The following is a 17,542-nucleotide window of genomic DNA, read 5'->3' as shown; positions in this document are numbered from 1 at the left end:
AAAATAACTTCAAGATGTGTACAGAAGAGTAATTTTCAAACTTTTTCTTAAACCTTTTCTCAATCACAAGCCTTTATTGTATTCAGTGTGCTAATGTTTTTTTTTTACTGTTTTTTTTAAGCTATGGACGTGGTTGGAGGAGCTACAGAAGGAACTCCTTGACGATGTATATGCGGAATCTGTGGAGGCAGTGCAGGATTTGATAAAACGCTTTGGACAGCAGCAGCAGACCACCCTCCAAGTGACAGTAAATGTCATCAAAGAAGGGGAGGCCCTCATCCAGCAGCTGAGGTTGGTGAAGAGGCTGTTAAAGCTTTTAGGCTTTCATCAATTGGTTTGAATTCTTGGAAATTGGTAGCCATTTGCAGGACTTAAGCCTCTCCTAATTTTGTGTTGGAATTACAAGTGAATGCAAAACTACAGCTACTTTATTATCATTTCAATAATTTAGTTGTTATAGTTTTGTAAGTTTGGAAAGAGTGCTCAAAGAGAGCAGTTTGCCAATATTGCCAATATTTTGTCATTAAGTAAATGAACAGTAAAATGCTAGAGCCTTCAAAATAAATTTTAATAATGTGTGGGAATTTGTATATTCGATTTTCAAAAATGCTACCCAATATGCACATAGAGTAATGGAATATCTGTTTTATCTATCTATCCTCGAATATGCTTCTAGAGCCTGGAATACAAAAGTCATAAATTATATAATAAAAACCAATAAACAATATAACTTTCTGATTAATTCTCCTCACTGTGATGGACAAAAGTTGTAGTATTCGATTGTTAATATTTTCCCGCGGATCAAAAATGCTGCCTTGAAGCTGCCGCCCACCAATGCAATGCAACATACCGGCCAGTCCCAGCCAATGAGTACTGCAGCCTCGGGCTGGGCCGCCCTGACTTGGGCGCCGAACCTCCCCCGGACCGGGCCGCCTCTGTCTATCTATCTATCTATCTATCTATCTATCTATCTATCTATATCTATCTATCTATCTATCTATCAGGAAAAAAAGAGACCAAATAAAATCAACAGCATAAATCTAAATATACTTGCACGATATTGGTATACAATTAGTTTAAAAAAGCAAATTGTTGAAGTATGATGGAAAACATTTTTTGTGTAAATCAAACAATGGCAAGAAGCATGTGATATCTGCAAAAGGTATACCGTGTCAAGCTCAGCTGGGTTACTTACAGACTAGGATTCTATTCCCGATATTCGGGGAGCAATGGAAGAGAATCAATCATTCCAATGTACCCTTTTACATAATCCAGCAGAATAACAGACACCTGGATACTGGACAGCTATGCGCTCCTACTTTCTATGGTGTAATATGCTAGATTCTCCTCAAGATTATTCTACAACATGGGTACACAAAAGATTGATAACTAGTTATGATAAAGAAATAGAGTACAAATAGAAAAATATGCTAGACAAATTTTGCAGCTCCTAAGACCTCTTTTTAAAAATAATAATGCAGTTGTGTATTTTAATATATTTCTGGTTTGGCGGGGCTGTATAAATGAACAAGAAAAATAAATTAAAGGCAAAGTAAAAATTAAATGAAAAATATGAAGGAAGTTTAAGGCTTTCATATTTCAAGAGTTAAGAGTGTTTAATTGTCATATGCACTGGGAATGGAACTAAAATTCTTGCTGCAGCATAACAGCCCATTAAAACAACAACACAACAAATAAATATACAATGATCAATAATACAATAAATTATCAATAATATTAGGTAACCAGACCCAAAATACATCATGCATCCTTGTACAAAGTCTATAGTAAATTGTTGCTGAGGTAGGTTTGTGATTAGGGTTGTGCAGTGTAGTTCAAGAGCGTGTTGGTCGGAGGGAAGAAGCTGTTCTTGAACGTGTGGGTCATGGTTCTCAGGCTCCTAGACCTTCTTCCTAAAGGTAGCAGCGAGATGAGAGCTTTGCCAAGGTGGCGTGGATTGTTTATGATATTAGCTGCCTTTTAGAGGCAGCACTTTCTGTAGGTTCAATAGACAATAAGTGCAGGAGTAGGCCATTTGGCCCTTCGAGCCAGCACCGCCATTCAATGGGATCATGGCTGATCATCCCCAATCAGTACCCCTTTCATGCCTTCTCCCCATATCCACTGACTTCGCTATCTTTAAGAGCCCTATCCAACTCTCTCTTGAAAGTATCCAGTGGACCGGCCTCCACCCCCCTCCGTTCTAAATGGCTTACCCCTTATTCTTAAACTGTGGCCCCTGGTTCTGGAATCTCCCAACATCGGGAACGTGTTTCCTGCCTCTGTCCAAACCCTTATTAATCTTATACGTTTCAATAAGATCCATCCTTTGATGGTGAGGTTGATGCCTACAATGGACCAGGCAATGTTCATTAATTTCTGCAGCGTCCTTTGTTCTTGGGTATTTGGCTTACCGAACCAGTCCGTGATGCAATCTGTCATGGCTTGTGCATATGTGTAGGTGAGATAGAATATTGGGTGGCAGGCCAAATCTCTTCAACATTCTCAAGAAGTAGAGGCGTTGATAAGGTTTCTCCGTGATTGCATTGGTGTGCTGGTCCCAGGACATATCTTCAGAGATATTTGGGATTTAGGACGCAGAGATATTTAAGTTTAGCTACAGTAAAAGGTAGGCCTTTAAGTTTCAGATGTGATTTGAATACATTAATTTATTCTGTTTTTAAACACTCTTCTCTTTGGTTATTTGAAAGGTATTCCAACATTAAGCAGATGGTGAAGTAAATTTGTTCATACTAAATAAAAGCTCTACCTCTCATGCTCAGTGTGTTGTACATGATGTAATTTCTGTAAAATATGCCAGTGAAGTATGATGTGTTTAATTTGCACTTTGAATCACAACATTTGTTTTATGTGAATAGTATTGAGTAATATTCCCTGTGAGTAATAATGCTATTAAGAACATTTTTGCTTTTCATGGTAATAATTGAAAATGGGAATCTTGATGTTCACCTACACATTTCAGATACAACCATTTGAAAGATTTGTTTCTGTTTTTTCTCTATTTATTTATTGGCCAGCTTGATCTGCAGGTGTGTTAGGTTTTTAAAACAAAATTCCACAAAAAACACTAGTGTACTTAATGGATTCTGTGTTGGTTGCTCACGGCTTGCACAGCAGTATTTGCGCTACATTTAACCTCATTTTTTCTGGTTAGAACACTGGTTAAAATAAAATTTCAAATCCTGGGCATTTGATTTAAGTCCCTTAAATTAGTGATCCATGACTCTGAGAGTATCTCATGCAGTGAAACTTCTCCAATCAAATTATTTTCAGTTGAGGGCTTAGAGCACAATACTCACACTATTTTGATGACGTTTAATAATGACCTTAGTTAAAAATTACACAGTCTGCAGTGCGTACATGTCAAAGTTTAGAATCTTCGAAGTTTGCAGAGTTGAGGGGATTTCACTGCATTTAGCTTGATACATCTGACACAAGCTAGTTACATAAGACAGCTCACTTTTCATGACAAACAATATTTCTCCCTAGAAGTTAAATTCTCACGAAACATTATTACATTTAGTTTTTTTTACAGGGAGACAGGGCACTAAATTGAAACCCAAGTTAGTGGATCTCCAAATAATAACTTAGTTTAGTTTGGAGATACAGTACGGATACAACTCCTTTTGCCCACCAAATCCACACAGACTATCGATCTCCCATTCTCACTAGTTCTATGTTATACCATTTTTCTCATTTACTCCCTACACATTAGGGACCAAATTACTGGGGTCAAAGACCTATAAATCTGCACATTTTTGGGATGTGGAAGAAAACCCACACAGTCACCGAGAGAATGTGCAAACTCCACACAGACAGCACCCAAGGTTGAGATTGAACCTGGGTCTGTGTGGAGACACTGTGCCGCCCTAACTTAAAAGTATTTAAAGTTCAGTCATTGTGTAATTATCTGTGGCAGTTAGTTTACTCTCTTTTCTTAATAGGGATTCTGCCATTTCAAGCAACAAGACACCACACAACAGCTCTATTAATCACATCGAGAGCGTTCTTCAACAGCTGGATGAAGCCCAGGCTCAAATGGAAGATCTTTTTCAGGAACGCAAGATCAAACTGGATCTTTTTCTTCAGCTCAGAGTATTTGAGCGGGATGCAATAGATGTAGGTGTCAACAGCAGAAAGTAGTGGTTTGCTAAAGCAATTGTTTTAATTCGCTGATCTCTGTTATCCTTTGGCAAGTTAATTCCATGCTCGTAAGTTTTTGGTTTTGTTCTTCCTTCAATGAGACAGTATGTGGCATTTACTGTGATGTGCCTGGCGTCTTCCACATTAGCATGCAGGTAGCCTGTAGCATTTTAGTATTGTACTAGCAGGTTCCCCTGTCATCACTACCTAATCACACCAATCAAATGGGGGCTCTGTTCATCAAAATCGCAGCAACTGTCACCTTAAGGTGCTCAATTTATTTTTAGTTGATTTAATTACAAAATGGCAATCCTGTATTTGAAGGAATAAAGGCGTATACTTTCTAAATGGGGAGAAGATTCGAAGGATTTGGAGTTTGCAAAGAGACTTAGGAGTGCTGGTGCAGGATTGTTGCTTCTGTTGAAATATTTCAGATTTCAACTTTCAAATCAATTATCTGATTGAGAGAAGATAGAGGTTTAGAAGTAACTTGTTAATTTGTGTATTATGCCTGGCAATTCTAGTTGTCAGTGTTCAAATTTTAGATTCTGTACAAATCGCACAGAGTATAAATTCTCCTCTTCTGACTCCTTCATTCACTTAATGTGTTGACTTTTACTGAAAGTTTCTCCAAAGTCAAAAGTTCAAGGTTCTCTGAACTCCAGCAATTCCCATCCCACTTTAATTTCCACTCTTCTGTGCCACTGCTCATTTCATTGCTATTTCTGTTCCCTCTGACTCAATATGAAAGTCAAACAGATGAATTTGGTCCCCTAAATAAGGAAAGCAATTCAAACATTAATCTTACCGATGATGTCTCAGATTTAATTAACCTAGACCCTTTTTTAATAGCCTTGCTTTTTTTTAATGTAAAATAAATCTAATTAAAATTTGCTTAGTAACAAGTAGCATTTGGGGAAATATTTTCTGATTTATTCCTCGGCATATTCCTCAAAAAAATCCAAGTGTTATCTCTTGCACCGGTTGAGGAAAATTTCTAGTCTTTCAGATATTAGCTGTTTGGTGAACAAGCTGACTTGTGGTGTTAACAGGGCTGAGAAGTGACTTGTAGTCTTTGTGTCCCTGCTTATCACCCCCAGCAGTTGTCTCCACCCTCACTTTCCCCCTTACAAAGTGCAACCTCAAATAGAAATTTGTAAAACTAATCAACCTAGTTCTGTACACGGAGAGATCACACCTGATCTGACGTGCAGCCTCTTGAGTCAAATAGTTTCACACTATCTTCCTTGCAAACCACCTTTTAAAAATGATGCTAGGAAATGACATTCAACCAAGAGCATTATCTTGTTCCTGAAGCACTTACCATTGTATCCAGACCTCCTGATGACATTTGGTAGCTTGCTTTAATTAAAAATTTTTGGAAGTGCATTTAAATATTATTAAAGATATACAGGTGCACAACCTTTTATCCGAAGATCCAAATAACGAAAACCTCCGAATAGCGACATTTTTTCAGTCCTTGAAAAAAGGTCCTTGAAAACGTTCACGGAGGGCGGCCCGCAGAGGTGACAGCGGAACCTCCGGTCGGTCCTCGAAGAAAGGGGAACTAAATCCCCATTCATAAAAGAGAAGGTGAGGGTATATTGCGCGGGAGGGTTAATAATTGACAATATGCTGCTGTCTGCCCTCTGAGTTAAAAAGTTCCCACGGTAGACTCACGATACACAGTGTATCGTGAGTCTTGCGTGGGAACGTTGTGACTCAGCGGGCAGGGAGCAGCAGATTGTCGCTCCCTTCAGTTTCACCCCACCTACACCCCTCTGCTTCCCGGCCATGTGTGTGACCCCTTCCCTCCCCTCTCCAGCTCCCCGCCCATTGCACCGGCGCGGGGGCTTTGCACTGTCTTCACGTCGGCAATGCCAGTCACCGGAGACGTCAGGACCAACGGGACACCGACCCCCAGGCCCACTGCAAGCACGGAGATCCCAGAGACCCACAGCCAGCAGCAGCCCAGCCCCGTTCCAACTCCAGAGGAAAACTGCAAACTAGCGGGAGACATCGGGACCACCAGAAGCCGCTCCCCGATGGGCCGCTACGGCGACAAGTGGCAGTTCGCCCACAGCCCGAGCTGTGCCCCCTCATCGGGACACCGACCCCCAGGCCCACTGCAAGCACGGAGATCCCCAGATCGGCAACTCCAGCCCAGCCCCGCTCCAAACTCCAGAGGGGCAGCTGCTGCTGGTGCGCAAGGTGCGTCTTGTTCTCGGGCTGTGGGCGAACTGCCACTTGTCGCCGTAGCGGCCCCTCTGGAGTTGGGGGTGGGGGGGAGGGGGAGGGGGAGGGGGGTATTGTGCTGTTTGATCGCCCCCTGCTATCCCAGGGACAGAGAGACAGGACGTTCACCGAGGGCGGCCCGCAGAGGTGACAGCGGAACCTCCGGTCGGTCCTCGACGAAAGGGGAACTAAATCCCCATTCATAAAAGAGGTGAGGGTACATTGCGTGGGAGAGTAGGAATCCCAAGACAAAGTTGAGTGAGCGTTCACCGAGGGTGGCCCGCAGAGGTGACAGCGGAACCTCGGGCCGGTCCTGGAAGAAAGGGGAACTAAATCACCTTCATAAAAGAGAAGTGGAGGGTATATTGCGCGGGAGGGTATATCGCCTACCTGGCAGAAACCAGACATTTTTTCCAGGATGTCGTCTGCACACCAAAGCTCACGTTTGGCGCCTCTACTGCACACGGATATAAGAGTGTGAAAATGTCGCCTTAGGCCGCCTTAGGGCATGTAGCCCCGCTAGGGTGACAGTGCGGGAGGTGATTCAATGCTGCGGTCACATTTACAAATTCAGGAATTCATTCAACACACTGCATTTCATACAGCCATTTATTCTGCAAGAAAAAAACTACACTGAAGACTCAAACTCGCGACCGAGGAACTGCCGGGATCAAGGCGCAAACTCGCGACCTTGCGGATATGAGCCAGTCACTCTACCACTGAGCCAGCCATTAAAATCTACGCTAAAAAAATTCCATTCCGAAGACCGACAAATTCCAAATTACGAAAAGTGTCTGGTCCCAAGGCTGTCGGATAAAAGGTTGTGCACCTGTATATAAAACAGTTTGAATGGATGTAAGGGATTAAAAAATTGCTTCTAAGTTACAGATGGCAGCCTCAGATCAATCCAGGCTAATGGATCACTGTTATACATGTAGGTTGTGGACGTTAATGCAAATGCTCAGTTTATTTTGAAGACCATTGTTTGCTTCACCCCCAGCAATTTATTGGACTTACTCTTCGCCAGTTACCACACCTACTCCCCATTGTTGTAACTGCACAAATACAAATAACAGCCATAGCTTGGCATTGTAAGTTCAAGGGAACATATTTCTAGCAGCCAAAATTAGAAAATACTGTACATTTAGCTATTTATTTTTAATCGTAAACAAAGTGAAGTGAAGTACAAAATAACTTCCCCAATGTTTTATAAGGCTTTCCAAACTGGAAAATATCCCCTCTTTCATCACCTTCCTTTCCCCTTCCACATATATCCCTTCCTCCAGCTCCCTCCAGCTCTACTCCCTCACCCCTTTCCTTATCTCACACCCTTTATTCTCCTTTTCACCTCTATCCTTTGTCACCATCTCCACCCATCTGTTAATCATACATCCTCTAAGGGTTTGGCCCCGAAACGTCACCTATTTCCTTTGCTCCATAGATGCTGCTGCACCCGCTGAGTTTCTCCAGCATTTTTGTGTACCTTCCCTCTATGACTTGTCAGCTTTGACCCACTCCCACCTCTCTTTTCCTGCTTTCTCACCGCAGTCTGAAGAAGAGAGGTAAAACTTTGACCTAAAACTTTGCCTGGCCATTCGCTCCACAGATGCTGCCTCATCCCCTGAGTTCCTTGAACACTTTGTTTTTTGCTCAAAATCCTAGATTCAATCTTTATTCTGCGAATCTCAGTTGAATCTTACTGTTGACTTTAATGCTTGTAAGATCCAAACAATGCATCCCAAAAGATCCAAACATTGCATCCAGTGGTATTTGCTGGGTTGTTCATTTCTTGTGTAAATGTGAGTATAGTTGTGATATACAATGCAGTCAAATATTTAATCAATATCTTCTTTCTGTTTTTTGCATAAAAAGTGTTGATAATAAGTGATGTTCGAGAGTGCTTTGAAGAGATAACCAAAATAATTGATGAGGGCATGCTGTGGTGGATGTTGTCTTATGGACTTAAGCAAAGCTTTTGACAAGGTCCTGCATGGTAGTATAATCTGGAAGGTTAAATTGTATAGGATCCATGGAAAGATGTTTAATTGTATACATAATTGCTTGATAATAGTAAGTAGAGGGTACTGGTAGGTTGTTTTTTGGATTGAAGGCATGTGAATAGTGGTATGCCACAAGGGTTGGTGCTAGGCCCATTGTTGTCTGTGATTGATTTGAAATTATTTGGATGAGAATGTACAAGGCATGATTAGTAAGTTTGCAGATAACACTTAAATAGGTAATATTGTAGACAGTGAAAAAGATTATAAAGAATTACAGAGGCATCTAATGGGCCAAGAGTGGTGCATATATAGAACGAGCTGCAGCAGTAAGTGGTTGAGGCGTACAAAAACATCTGAAATCCATTTGGTTGTACATGGGTAGGAAAGGTTTAGAGGGACATAGCCCACACACGGGTAAGTGGATGGCCATCTAGCTTAGATGGGCATCTTGTTCAGCAGGGATGAGTTGGGCTGAGGGGCCAGTTTCTGTAACATTTTATTTGATGATTTTATGACTAGGTACCCAGCTTAACAGAAATCTGTACAATAAGAGCAGTTGATACTTCAAGCGGAAGAGGAAAATAACTGAAGGAAGAATTGAATATAATAATAGTTAAGCATGTGGACAAGACAAGCGATGGATAAGAATCAAGAAAGATTAAAACATAGTTTCTATTGGTGGCTTATGATGTCCTGCAGAGCAGCATTGTAATTTTATAAAAGTTTACAAAATTAGCTCACTTAGGCTATACAAAATAAACCAGTCAATTTGACAGGGTGTGATTTGGGTTACTTCTGTGTCTAGGTTACAAATATAACTTTTTTTGCAGAAAATTGGCCTGTTCCAATTTCCATGCAGTTCACAGGTAAGACTTTGTACGTGTGGGAATGGACTGGAATGGTTTATATGTGTGAACAGATGATTGTAAAGTTCATCTGTAATGGTGAGAGAATAATATTTACATGTTAGTGCGTTTATAAATGATCAACAAATAATAATGGTATTATGAAAATAATCAATAGAGTGCTGGGATAATTTTCCTATTAGTATTTGGAGAATAATCTTTTAACTTAAAAGCATGTAAGCAGTAAGCTCGGACATGCATCATTTGGCATTTACTGATTGGAATGGAATTGTTTTGAGGCACAATAACTGGTTGAACCATTGTCAGATTACCATCTAGGTTACAAGGTAGAACATGAAAACTATTATGCTTAACTATTTTCTGTATTCCCAACTTAGTTCATGGAAATACTGAGGACAGGCATGGTTTTACTGCAGAGTTACCGATCAGCAGTTGGACACAATAATATATATATATAAAATTAGTTGCATCTTGTGTTGCAAATTGGGAGGCATTTTCCTGGAGGCCACCCATGGCTTATTTTGAGAGATTATGATTATGTATACAGCTTGTTGATCTTGCATTTTAATAATGCCAAACTGTGTGAGCCACTGCAAAGATTATTTTGAAAATTCACCATTTTTTCATGACTGATAATCCTGACATTCACCTTCAATTTGAATGAAACTGCTGAGAACTGCTAAATTCTAATATATTTTGGAGTGATTATCTTGCGAGACTGGGCAAATGTAAAATTGTATGTTGCAGAATGTTTTCTTGTTGAGTTTAATTGTGCATTGTTTTCTTCCTTTTTACTTTAAAATTGCACATTGAGTCACCACACACTTTAGCCTGTTCTGGTAGATAGTGGTAAATTATTATTTTTAACTCGTATTATTGGCACTCTATAAAAGCCTGTATGTGTGTTATGTTTTGATGCTAAACTTTAACAAACTGATTTTTACCACATTGAAAGTAATCTTGCCACATGAAGGCTGGACTCTCCACCACTGCGGCATGGTTTTCCGTAAATTATGATGCCTTGCTTCTTTCAGATTATTTCAGACCTCGAATCTTGGGGTGACGAGCTATCTCAGCAGATGAATGACTTTGATACTGAGGATTTGACCCTTGCTGAGCAAAGATTGCAACACCATGCTGATAAATCCCTCACCATGAACAACCTGACCTTTGATGTTATCCACCAGGGACAGGAGTTACTCCAATATGTGAATGACGTTCAAGCAACAGGTATGCTCTATTCATTGTCTTTTCTATCACATCCTCCCAAGATATCCAGGACAAAGGATCTAAATTTGGGCGGCTCAGAAGCGCAGAGGGTAGAGCTGCTGCCTCACGATGCCAAAGACCCAGGTTTGATCCTGACCTCGGGTGCTGTCTGCTTGGAGTTTGCATGTTCTTCCTGCAGCCTCCAAAGTCTCCAGTTTCCTCCCACATTCCAAATGCGTGCAAATGAATCCAATTGGATAATTGCCAGTCGGATCAGGGATCGCTGTTAAATGTTTGAATGACTAAGGATTACAAAGGATACAGAGTGGAAGGCTGACAATTGGAATAATCAAATCCGGAGATAACAAAGGGTTGGACTTTTAGACTTTAGAGATACAGCATGGAAACGAGTCCTTTGGTGCACCGAGTCTGTGCCGACCAGCGATCATCCCTATATTACACCATCCTACATACTAAGGAAAATTGGGACAGCAGGTAGAGTGCTACCTTACAGTGCCAGAGACCCGGGTATGATCCTGACTATGGCTGCTGTCTACAGGAGCTTGTACATTCTCCTTGTGATCATGTTGGTTTTATCAGGGTGCTCCGGTTTCCTTCCACACTCCAAAGACGTACGTTTATAGGTTAATTGGCTTCGGTAAGTTGTAAAATTGTTCCTAGTATGTAGGATAGTGTTAGTGCATGGGGTGATCGCTGTTTGGTGCGGATTCGGTGGGCCGAAGGGCCAATTTCTGCGCTGTATGTCTAAAGACAATTTTACAACGTATCAAAGCCAATTAACCTGTGTGGCCTTTATGGTGTGGGAGGAAACCGGAGCACCCGGAGAACAAACGTGATCACAGGGAGAACGTACAAACACCTTACAGACAGCACCCACAGTCAGGATTGAACCCAGGGCTCTGGTGCTGTAAGGCAGCAACTCCATCGCTGTGCCGCTCTGAAGAAGATTTTAGCAGCATTCCAGTTGAGGCTGGGCTGGAGATGACTAAAGAGACAGCTGTGGATGTAGGCAGATTGGTAATGGAGAGGATATTAGATCAGAAGTTCAGCTTAGTGGTACTTATGGTGCACAATCTGTTTCACACTCTCAGTAACAAGGGAAAACGATGGGCTTATTGTTTGGAGAGCAGTTTGGAGTAGAGATCAAACCTAAAAGTTAATGGAATAATAATTTGTGTTTTTGAAGGCATGTACACTGTTTCTTCCCCATTTTAAAATAACAAAGGATAAACAATGAGTGGTTAGCAATGGCTCCAAAGGCATTGATATAAACTATAAACCAGGGGTCGGTGGCCCACAGGCCGGATCCGGTCCGTAACCCGAAATCATCCGGCCCCCATGCATTTTTTTTTTTCAATTCGTTTTCGCGACCTGGGAACTGCAGCCAGTCTCGGGGATGCGAGCTGACCTGGGAACTGCAGCCAGTCCCGGGGATGCGAGCTGACCTGACCTGGGAACTGCAGCCAGTCTCGGGGATGCGAGCTGACCTGGGAACTGCAACCAGTCCCTACTCATCTGGACGCCCGCAGCGGCAGCTGCGGAGGGTTGAGGTCCCGACCACGGGGGGAAAAATGGAGGAGGACTGGCCAAATTTTGTGCCTTCCACCACAGTGATGAATGCTGTGGTGGATGTTTGTGTTACATTTTTATTGTGTTTTTGTGTGTTCTTTTTCATTGTACCGCTGCTGGCAAATTCATTTCACTAGCACTTTATGTGCAAGTGACAAATAAAACTGATAGTGATTGTGATTGTGAGCCAACCTGGGAACTGCAGCCAGACCCGGGGCACTCGGGGGATCTGGGATCTGCAGCTAGTCGCTTGCACGCAAGCCGACCTGGGAAGTACTGCAGCTAGTCCCGGAGCAGGCGAGCCGACTTGGAAACTTCAGCTAGTCCCGGGGCATGAAGGCAACCTGGGTGCTACAGCCAGTCTCGGGGCAGGTGAGCCGAACTGGGAACTGCAGCCAGTCCCAGGGCACACGAGGGATCTGGGAACTACAGCAAACTAATTGAAAAACACGTGAAAACAAATGCGAAAAACGACACAAAGTGTCACACTAGTTAGTATGTATTATTAGTATGTAATATTAGTAATGTATGTATTACTAGACAATAGACAATAGGTGCAGGAGTAGGCCATTTGGCCCTTCGAGCCAGCACTGCAATTCAATGTGATCATGGCTGATCATCCCCAATCAGTACCCCTTTCCTGCCTTCTCTCCATATCCCCTGACTCCGCAATTTTTAAGAGCCCTATATAACTCTCTCTTGAAAGTATCCAGAGAACCTGCCTCCACCGTCCTCTGAGGCAGAGAATTCCACAGACTCACCACTCTCTGTGAGAAAAAGTGTTTCCTCGTCTTCGTTCTAATTGGCTTACACCTTATTCTTAAACTGTAGCCCCAGGTTCTGGACTCCCCCAACATCGGGAACATGTTTCCTGCCTTTAGTGTGTCCACGCCCTTAACAATCTTATATGTTTCAATGAGATACCCTCTCATCCTTCTAAACTCCAGAGTGTACAAGCCCAGCTGCTCCATTCTCTCAGTATATGAGAGTCCCGCCATCCCAGGAATTAACCTTGTAAACCTACGCTGCACTCCCTCAATAGCAAGAATGTCCTTCCTCAAATTAGGGGACCAAAACTGCACACAATACTCCAAGTGTGGTCTCAATAGGGTTCTGTACAACCTCTTTGCTCCTATATTCGATTCCTCGTGTTATAAAGGCCAACATGCCATTCACTTTCTTCACTGCCTGCTGTACCTGCATGCTTACTTTCATAGACTGATGTACAAGGACCCCCAGATCCCGTTGTACTTTTCCCAACTTGACGCCATTTAGATAGTAATGTGCCTTCCGGTTTTTGCTACCAAAGTGGATAACCTCACATTTATCCGCATTAAACTTCATCTGCCATGCATCTGCCCCACCCGTCCAAGTCACCCTGCATTCTCATAGCATCGTCCTCACAGTTCACACTGCCACCCAGCTTTGTGTCATCTGCAAATTTGCTAATGTTACTTGCAATCCCTTCATCTAAATCATTAATATATATTGTGAATAGCTGCGGTCCCAGCACCGAGCCTTGTGGTAGTCATTGCCTGCCATTCTGAAAGGGACCCGTTAATCCCTACTCTTTGTTTCCTGCCTGCGAACTACTTCTCTATCCATGTCAGCACTCTACCCCCCATACCATGTGCCCTAATTTTGCCCACTAAGCTCCTGTGTGGGACCTTATTAAATGCTTTCTGAAAGTCCAGGTACACTACATCCACTGGCTCTTTAGTGGATGTAGTGTACCTGGACTTAGGTAATCAAGCATGATTTCCCCTTCGTAAATCCATGCTGACTCTGACCAATCCTGTTAATGCTATCCAAATGTGCGGCTATCTCATCTTTTATAATTGACTCCAGCATTTTCCCCACCACCGATGTCAGGCTAACTGGTCTATAATTCCCTGTTTTCTCTCACCCGCCTTTCTTAAAAAGTGGGATAACATTAGCTCCCCTCCAATCCACAGGAACTGATCCTGAGTCTATAGAACATTGGAAAATTATCACCAATGCATTATATGTATTATTACTAATTACTAATTTAGTATGTATTATTATTGCCTCCATTTATGTGGCCCGCTATCCGCTTACAGACATGGATCCTGGCACCTATTCAGAAGAAGGTTACCGACCCCTGCTATAAACCATTGGACTATATATGCTTCCTATTTATCAAAGAATAGCTTAAATAGTTTGTGTAGGAAGGAACTGCAGATGCTGGTTTAAACCGAATATAGACACAAAATGCTGGATTAACTCAGCGGGATTGGCAGTACCTCTGGAGAGAAGGAATGGGTGACGTTTCGTGTTGAGATCGTTTGTTTTGGAAAAAAAAGAATCAAATGGTTAATTCTAAGGAGTCAAGATGACACAAAGCTGGATGATTGTGTTGGCTACGATGAGGGTGCAGTGTGACTTGGATAGGTTGGGTGAGTGGGCGGATGCATGGCAGATGCAGTATAATGTGAATAAATATGAGGTTATCCACTTTAATGGCAAGAACAGGAAGGCAGATTATTATCTGAATGGTGTCAAGAGCAGGAAAAGGGCTAAGTGTGCTTGTACATCAGTCACTGAATGTAAGCATGCAGATACAGCAGGCAGTGAAGAAAGCTCATGGCATGTTCACCTTCATTGCTAGAGCATTTGAGTTCAGAAGCAAGGAGGTCCCCTGAGGTCCCAGGGCCCAGGTGAGACAGCACCTGGAGTATTGTGTGTAATTTTGGTCTCCTAATTTGAGGAAGGCCATTACTGCTATTGAGGGAGTGCAACGTAGGTTCACCAGATTCATTCCTGGGGTGGCAGGACTGACATACGATGAAAGAAAGCGAGTGGGCAAGATCATCTCTGACCCCTCTCACCCTGGCCACAAACTCTTTGAATCACTTCCCTCTGGAAGGCAACTCCAGACTGTCAAAGCTGCCACAGCCAAACATAAAAACAGTTTTTATCCACGAGTAGTTGCTCTACTCAACAGCCAAAAATCTGTAGTCTCCCTTTGATCTGGTATATTGTTGGTTCACATGCTTGATCAATGGTGTTTTATCATTAACGTTTTATTATTATTAATGTTTAGTGTTTTCTGAGATTCGTAACTGTCACTGTATGTCATGTTGTTACTTGTGGGCAGAGCACCAAGGCAAATTCCATGTATGTGAATACTTGGCCAATAAACTTCCTTACTTACTTACTAAGAATTGGCTGACTGGGCTTGTATTCACTGGAATTTAGAAGGATGAGAGGGTATCTTATAGAAACATAGACAATTCTTAAGGGATTGGACAGGCTAGATGCTGGAAAAAATGTTCCCTATGTTGGGGGAGTCCAGATCCAGTCCAGAACAGTTTAAGAATAAGGGTTAGGCCATTTAGGATTGAGATGAGGAAAAAAAAATTCACCCAGAGAGTTGTGAATCTGTGGAATTCTCTGCCATAGAAGACAGTGGAGGCAAATTCAGTGGATGTTTTCAAGAGAGAGTTAGATTTAGTTCTTGGGGCTAAAGAAATCAAGGGATATGGGAAAAAAGCAGGAACGGGGTTCTGATTTTGGCGGTGCTGGTTCGAAGGGCTGAATGGCCTACTCCTGCACGTATTTTTACTATTTAAAAAGCAGATTTTTGGAGACAAAATTATATTTTGTATTTGCACTTTCATTTTAGGTGTTGAGTTAACCTGTGACAGAGATGTTGACATGGCAACCCGTGTGCAGGACCTGCTGGAGTTTCTGCATGAGAAGCAGCAGGAATTGGACCTGACAGCTGAGCAACACCGTCGCCACTTGGAGCAGTGTGTGCAGCTGAGGCACCTACAGGCTGAAGTTAAACAGGTTCACATTCACATTACTTGGTGATCAGACCCAAAAATCAAAATGAATTTGATCAGTAGGTATAAGTATAAAATTAATATGAAGTGGGAAATAGATATTAGCAGTCTTTTATGTACTAACAGAAGATAGGATAGGCAGAAGGGTAGGGAATGAGAAAAGTCGACTTGATTAAATTGCATTTATTTCAATGCGAATGCCCTGGCAGGTAAGGCGGATGATCTTGGGGAGCAGATAGGTAGATTTGACTTGGATATTATAGCCATTACGGAAACTTGACTTAGCGACGGGACTGACAGGCTAATGCTACCGATGAGATAGAGGTGGAGGTAAGAGAGGAGAGGGGGTTGCTTTATGGATGAAGAAGATCATGGTAGTCTGTAAGGTGAGTCAAGGAGGTGCTGGATGTCCTAAAATGTAAGAAGGTAGATAAATATCCTGGGCCTGATCAGGTAAATCCAAGGAAACTAGAAAACTAGAGAATTACAAGAGTCCTGGCTGAGATATATAAATCATCAGTAAAGGTGGTTGAGATGCCGGACATCTGGAGGGTATCCAATGTTGTGTCTCCTATTGAAAAGGGCTGCAAATTAAAAAAAAAAAAAGAGAATTATAGACCTGTGGCACAAATATTCCTCGAGAGGGAAAATAGATGCATGCTTTTGCAAAGACGGGTTGGTTAGTCAACATGGTTTTGTGCCTAGGAGATAGTGTCTCACAAATTTGATTGAGCTTTTTGAAATAATAACCAAGAAGGATTGCTGAGGGCAGGGCTGTAGGCGTGGTTTATATGGACTTCATCAAGATCTTTGATGAGGTCTGCATGGAAGGCTACTATGGAACGGTTCCAGGGAGAGCAAGCTAACTGGATGCAGAATTGATTTCATGGTAGGAAGGGGAGGATGGCAGTTGAAGGTTGTTTTTTAAGCAGGAGCCGGTGATTAGTGTTGTACCTCTGCAATTGGTGCAGTTTATCATCTATATCAACAATTTGGATGAATATACAAGTAAGTTTGCAGATTACACTAAAATAAGTGGTATTGTAGACAGTGAAAATGATTATCAGGATTTATAATGATATCTTGCTCAGGTGGGACAGTGAGCCAAGGAATGACAAATGGAGTTTAATTTAGATAAGTATGACGTTGCATTTTGAGGTCAAACCACAGTAGGTTGTGTTGTAGAGCAGATGTATCTAGGAGTAGAATTGCATAGTGCCTGAAATTGGCATCACCGGTAGATGGGGTGATGAAGAAGGATTTTGATACATTGGCTTTTATCTGTCAGGGAAGTGAAATGGAAGTTAGGATGTTATGTTACAGTTGTGGTGATGCTGGTGAGACCACATTTAGAGTATTGTGCTCAGTTTTAGTTGGCTTGCTATAGGAAAGATGTCTTGAAGCTGGAAAAAGTGCGGCGAAGATTTACAAGGATGCTTCCAGGACTCAAAAGAGCTATAGAGAGAAGTTGGCCAGAGAAGAACTTTTATTCCTTGGAGGACAGGAGGCTGTGAGGTGATCTTGCAGAGGTGTATTAGAATCATGAAGGGTATAAGTAGGGTGAATGCACAGTCTTTTTCCCAGGCTAGGGGAATCAAGAACTAGAGGCAAAAGTTTTCAGTAAGGGGGAGATTTAATAGGAACATGAGTAGCAACTTTTTCCAGAGGG

At 42.1% G+C, this 17,542-nt stretch overlaps 1 protein-coding gene across 4 annotated transcripts in view; it reads left to right on the top strand.

Moving 5' to 3' along the window:
- The window catches only part of LOC129711306 (triple functional domain protein), a 333,015-nt gene that overhangs the window by 157,031 nt on the left and 158,442 nt on the right, over window positions 1–17,542 (top strand). For 3 of the 4 annotated variants that reach the window (XM_055658886.1, XM_055658868.1, XM_055658894.1), the window contains exons 12-16: window positions 122–291; window positions 3,966–4,140; window positions 9,230–9,265; window positions 10,300–10,495; window positions 15,711–15,877. In XM_055658886.1, the coding sequence (XP_055514861.1) occupies window positions 122–291; window positions 3,966–4,140; window positions 9,230–9,265; window positions 10,300–10,495; window positions 15,711–15,877 (744 nt within the window). The remainder of the gene's footprint in view (window positions 1–121; window positions 292–3,965; window positions 4,141–9,229; window positions 9,266–10,299; window positions 10,496–15,710; window positions 15,878–17,542) is intronic. The other variant, XM_055658878.1, reaches the window with a different exon arrangement.

The sequence above is a fragment of the Leucoraja erinacea genome, chromosome 2, assembly GCF_028641065.1.
Source record: "Leucoraja erinacea ecotype New England chromosome 2, Leri_hhj_1, whole genome shotgun sequence".
Classification (NCBI taxonomy): Eukaryota; Metazoa; Chordata; class Chondrichthyes; order Rajiformes; family Rajidae; genus Leucoraja; species Leucoraja erinaceus.
Note: the sequence above shows the minus strand (reverse complement) of the source record. Positions and strands in the feature narration are given on the sequence as shown.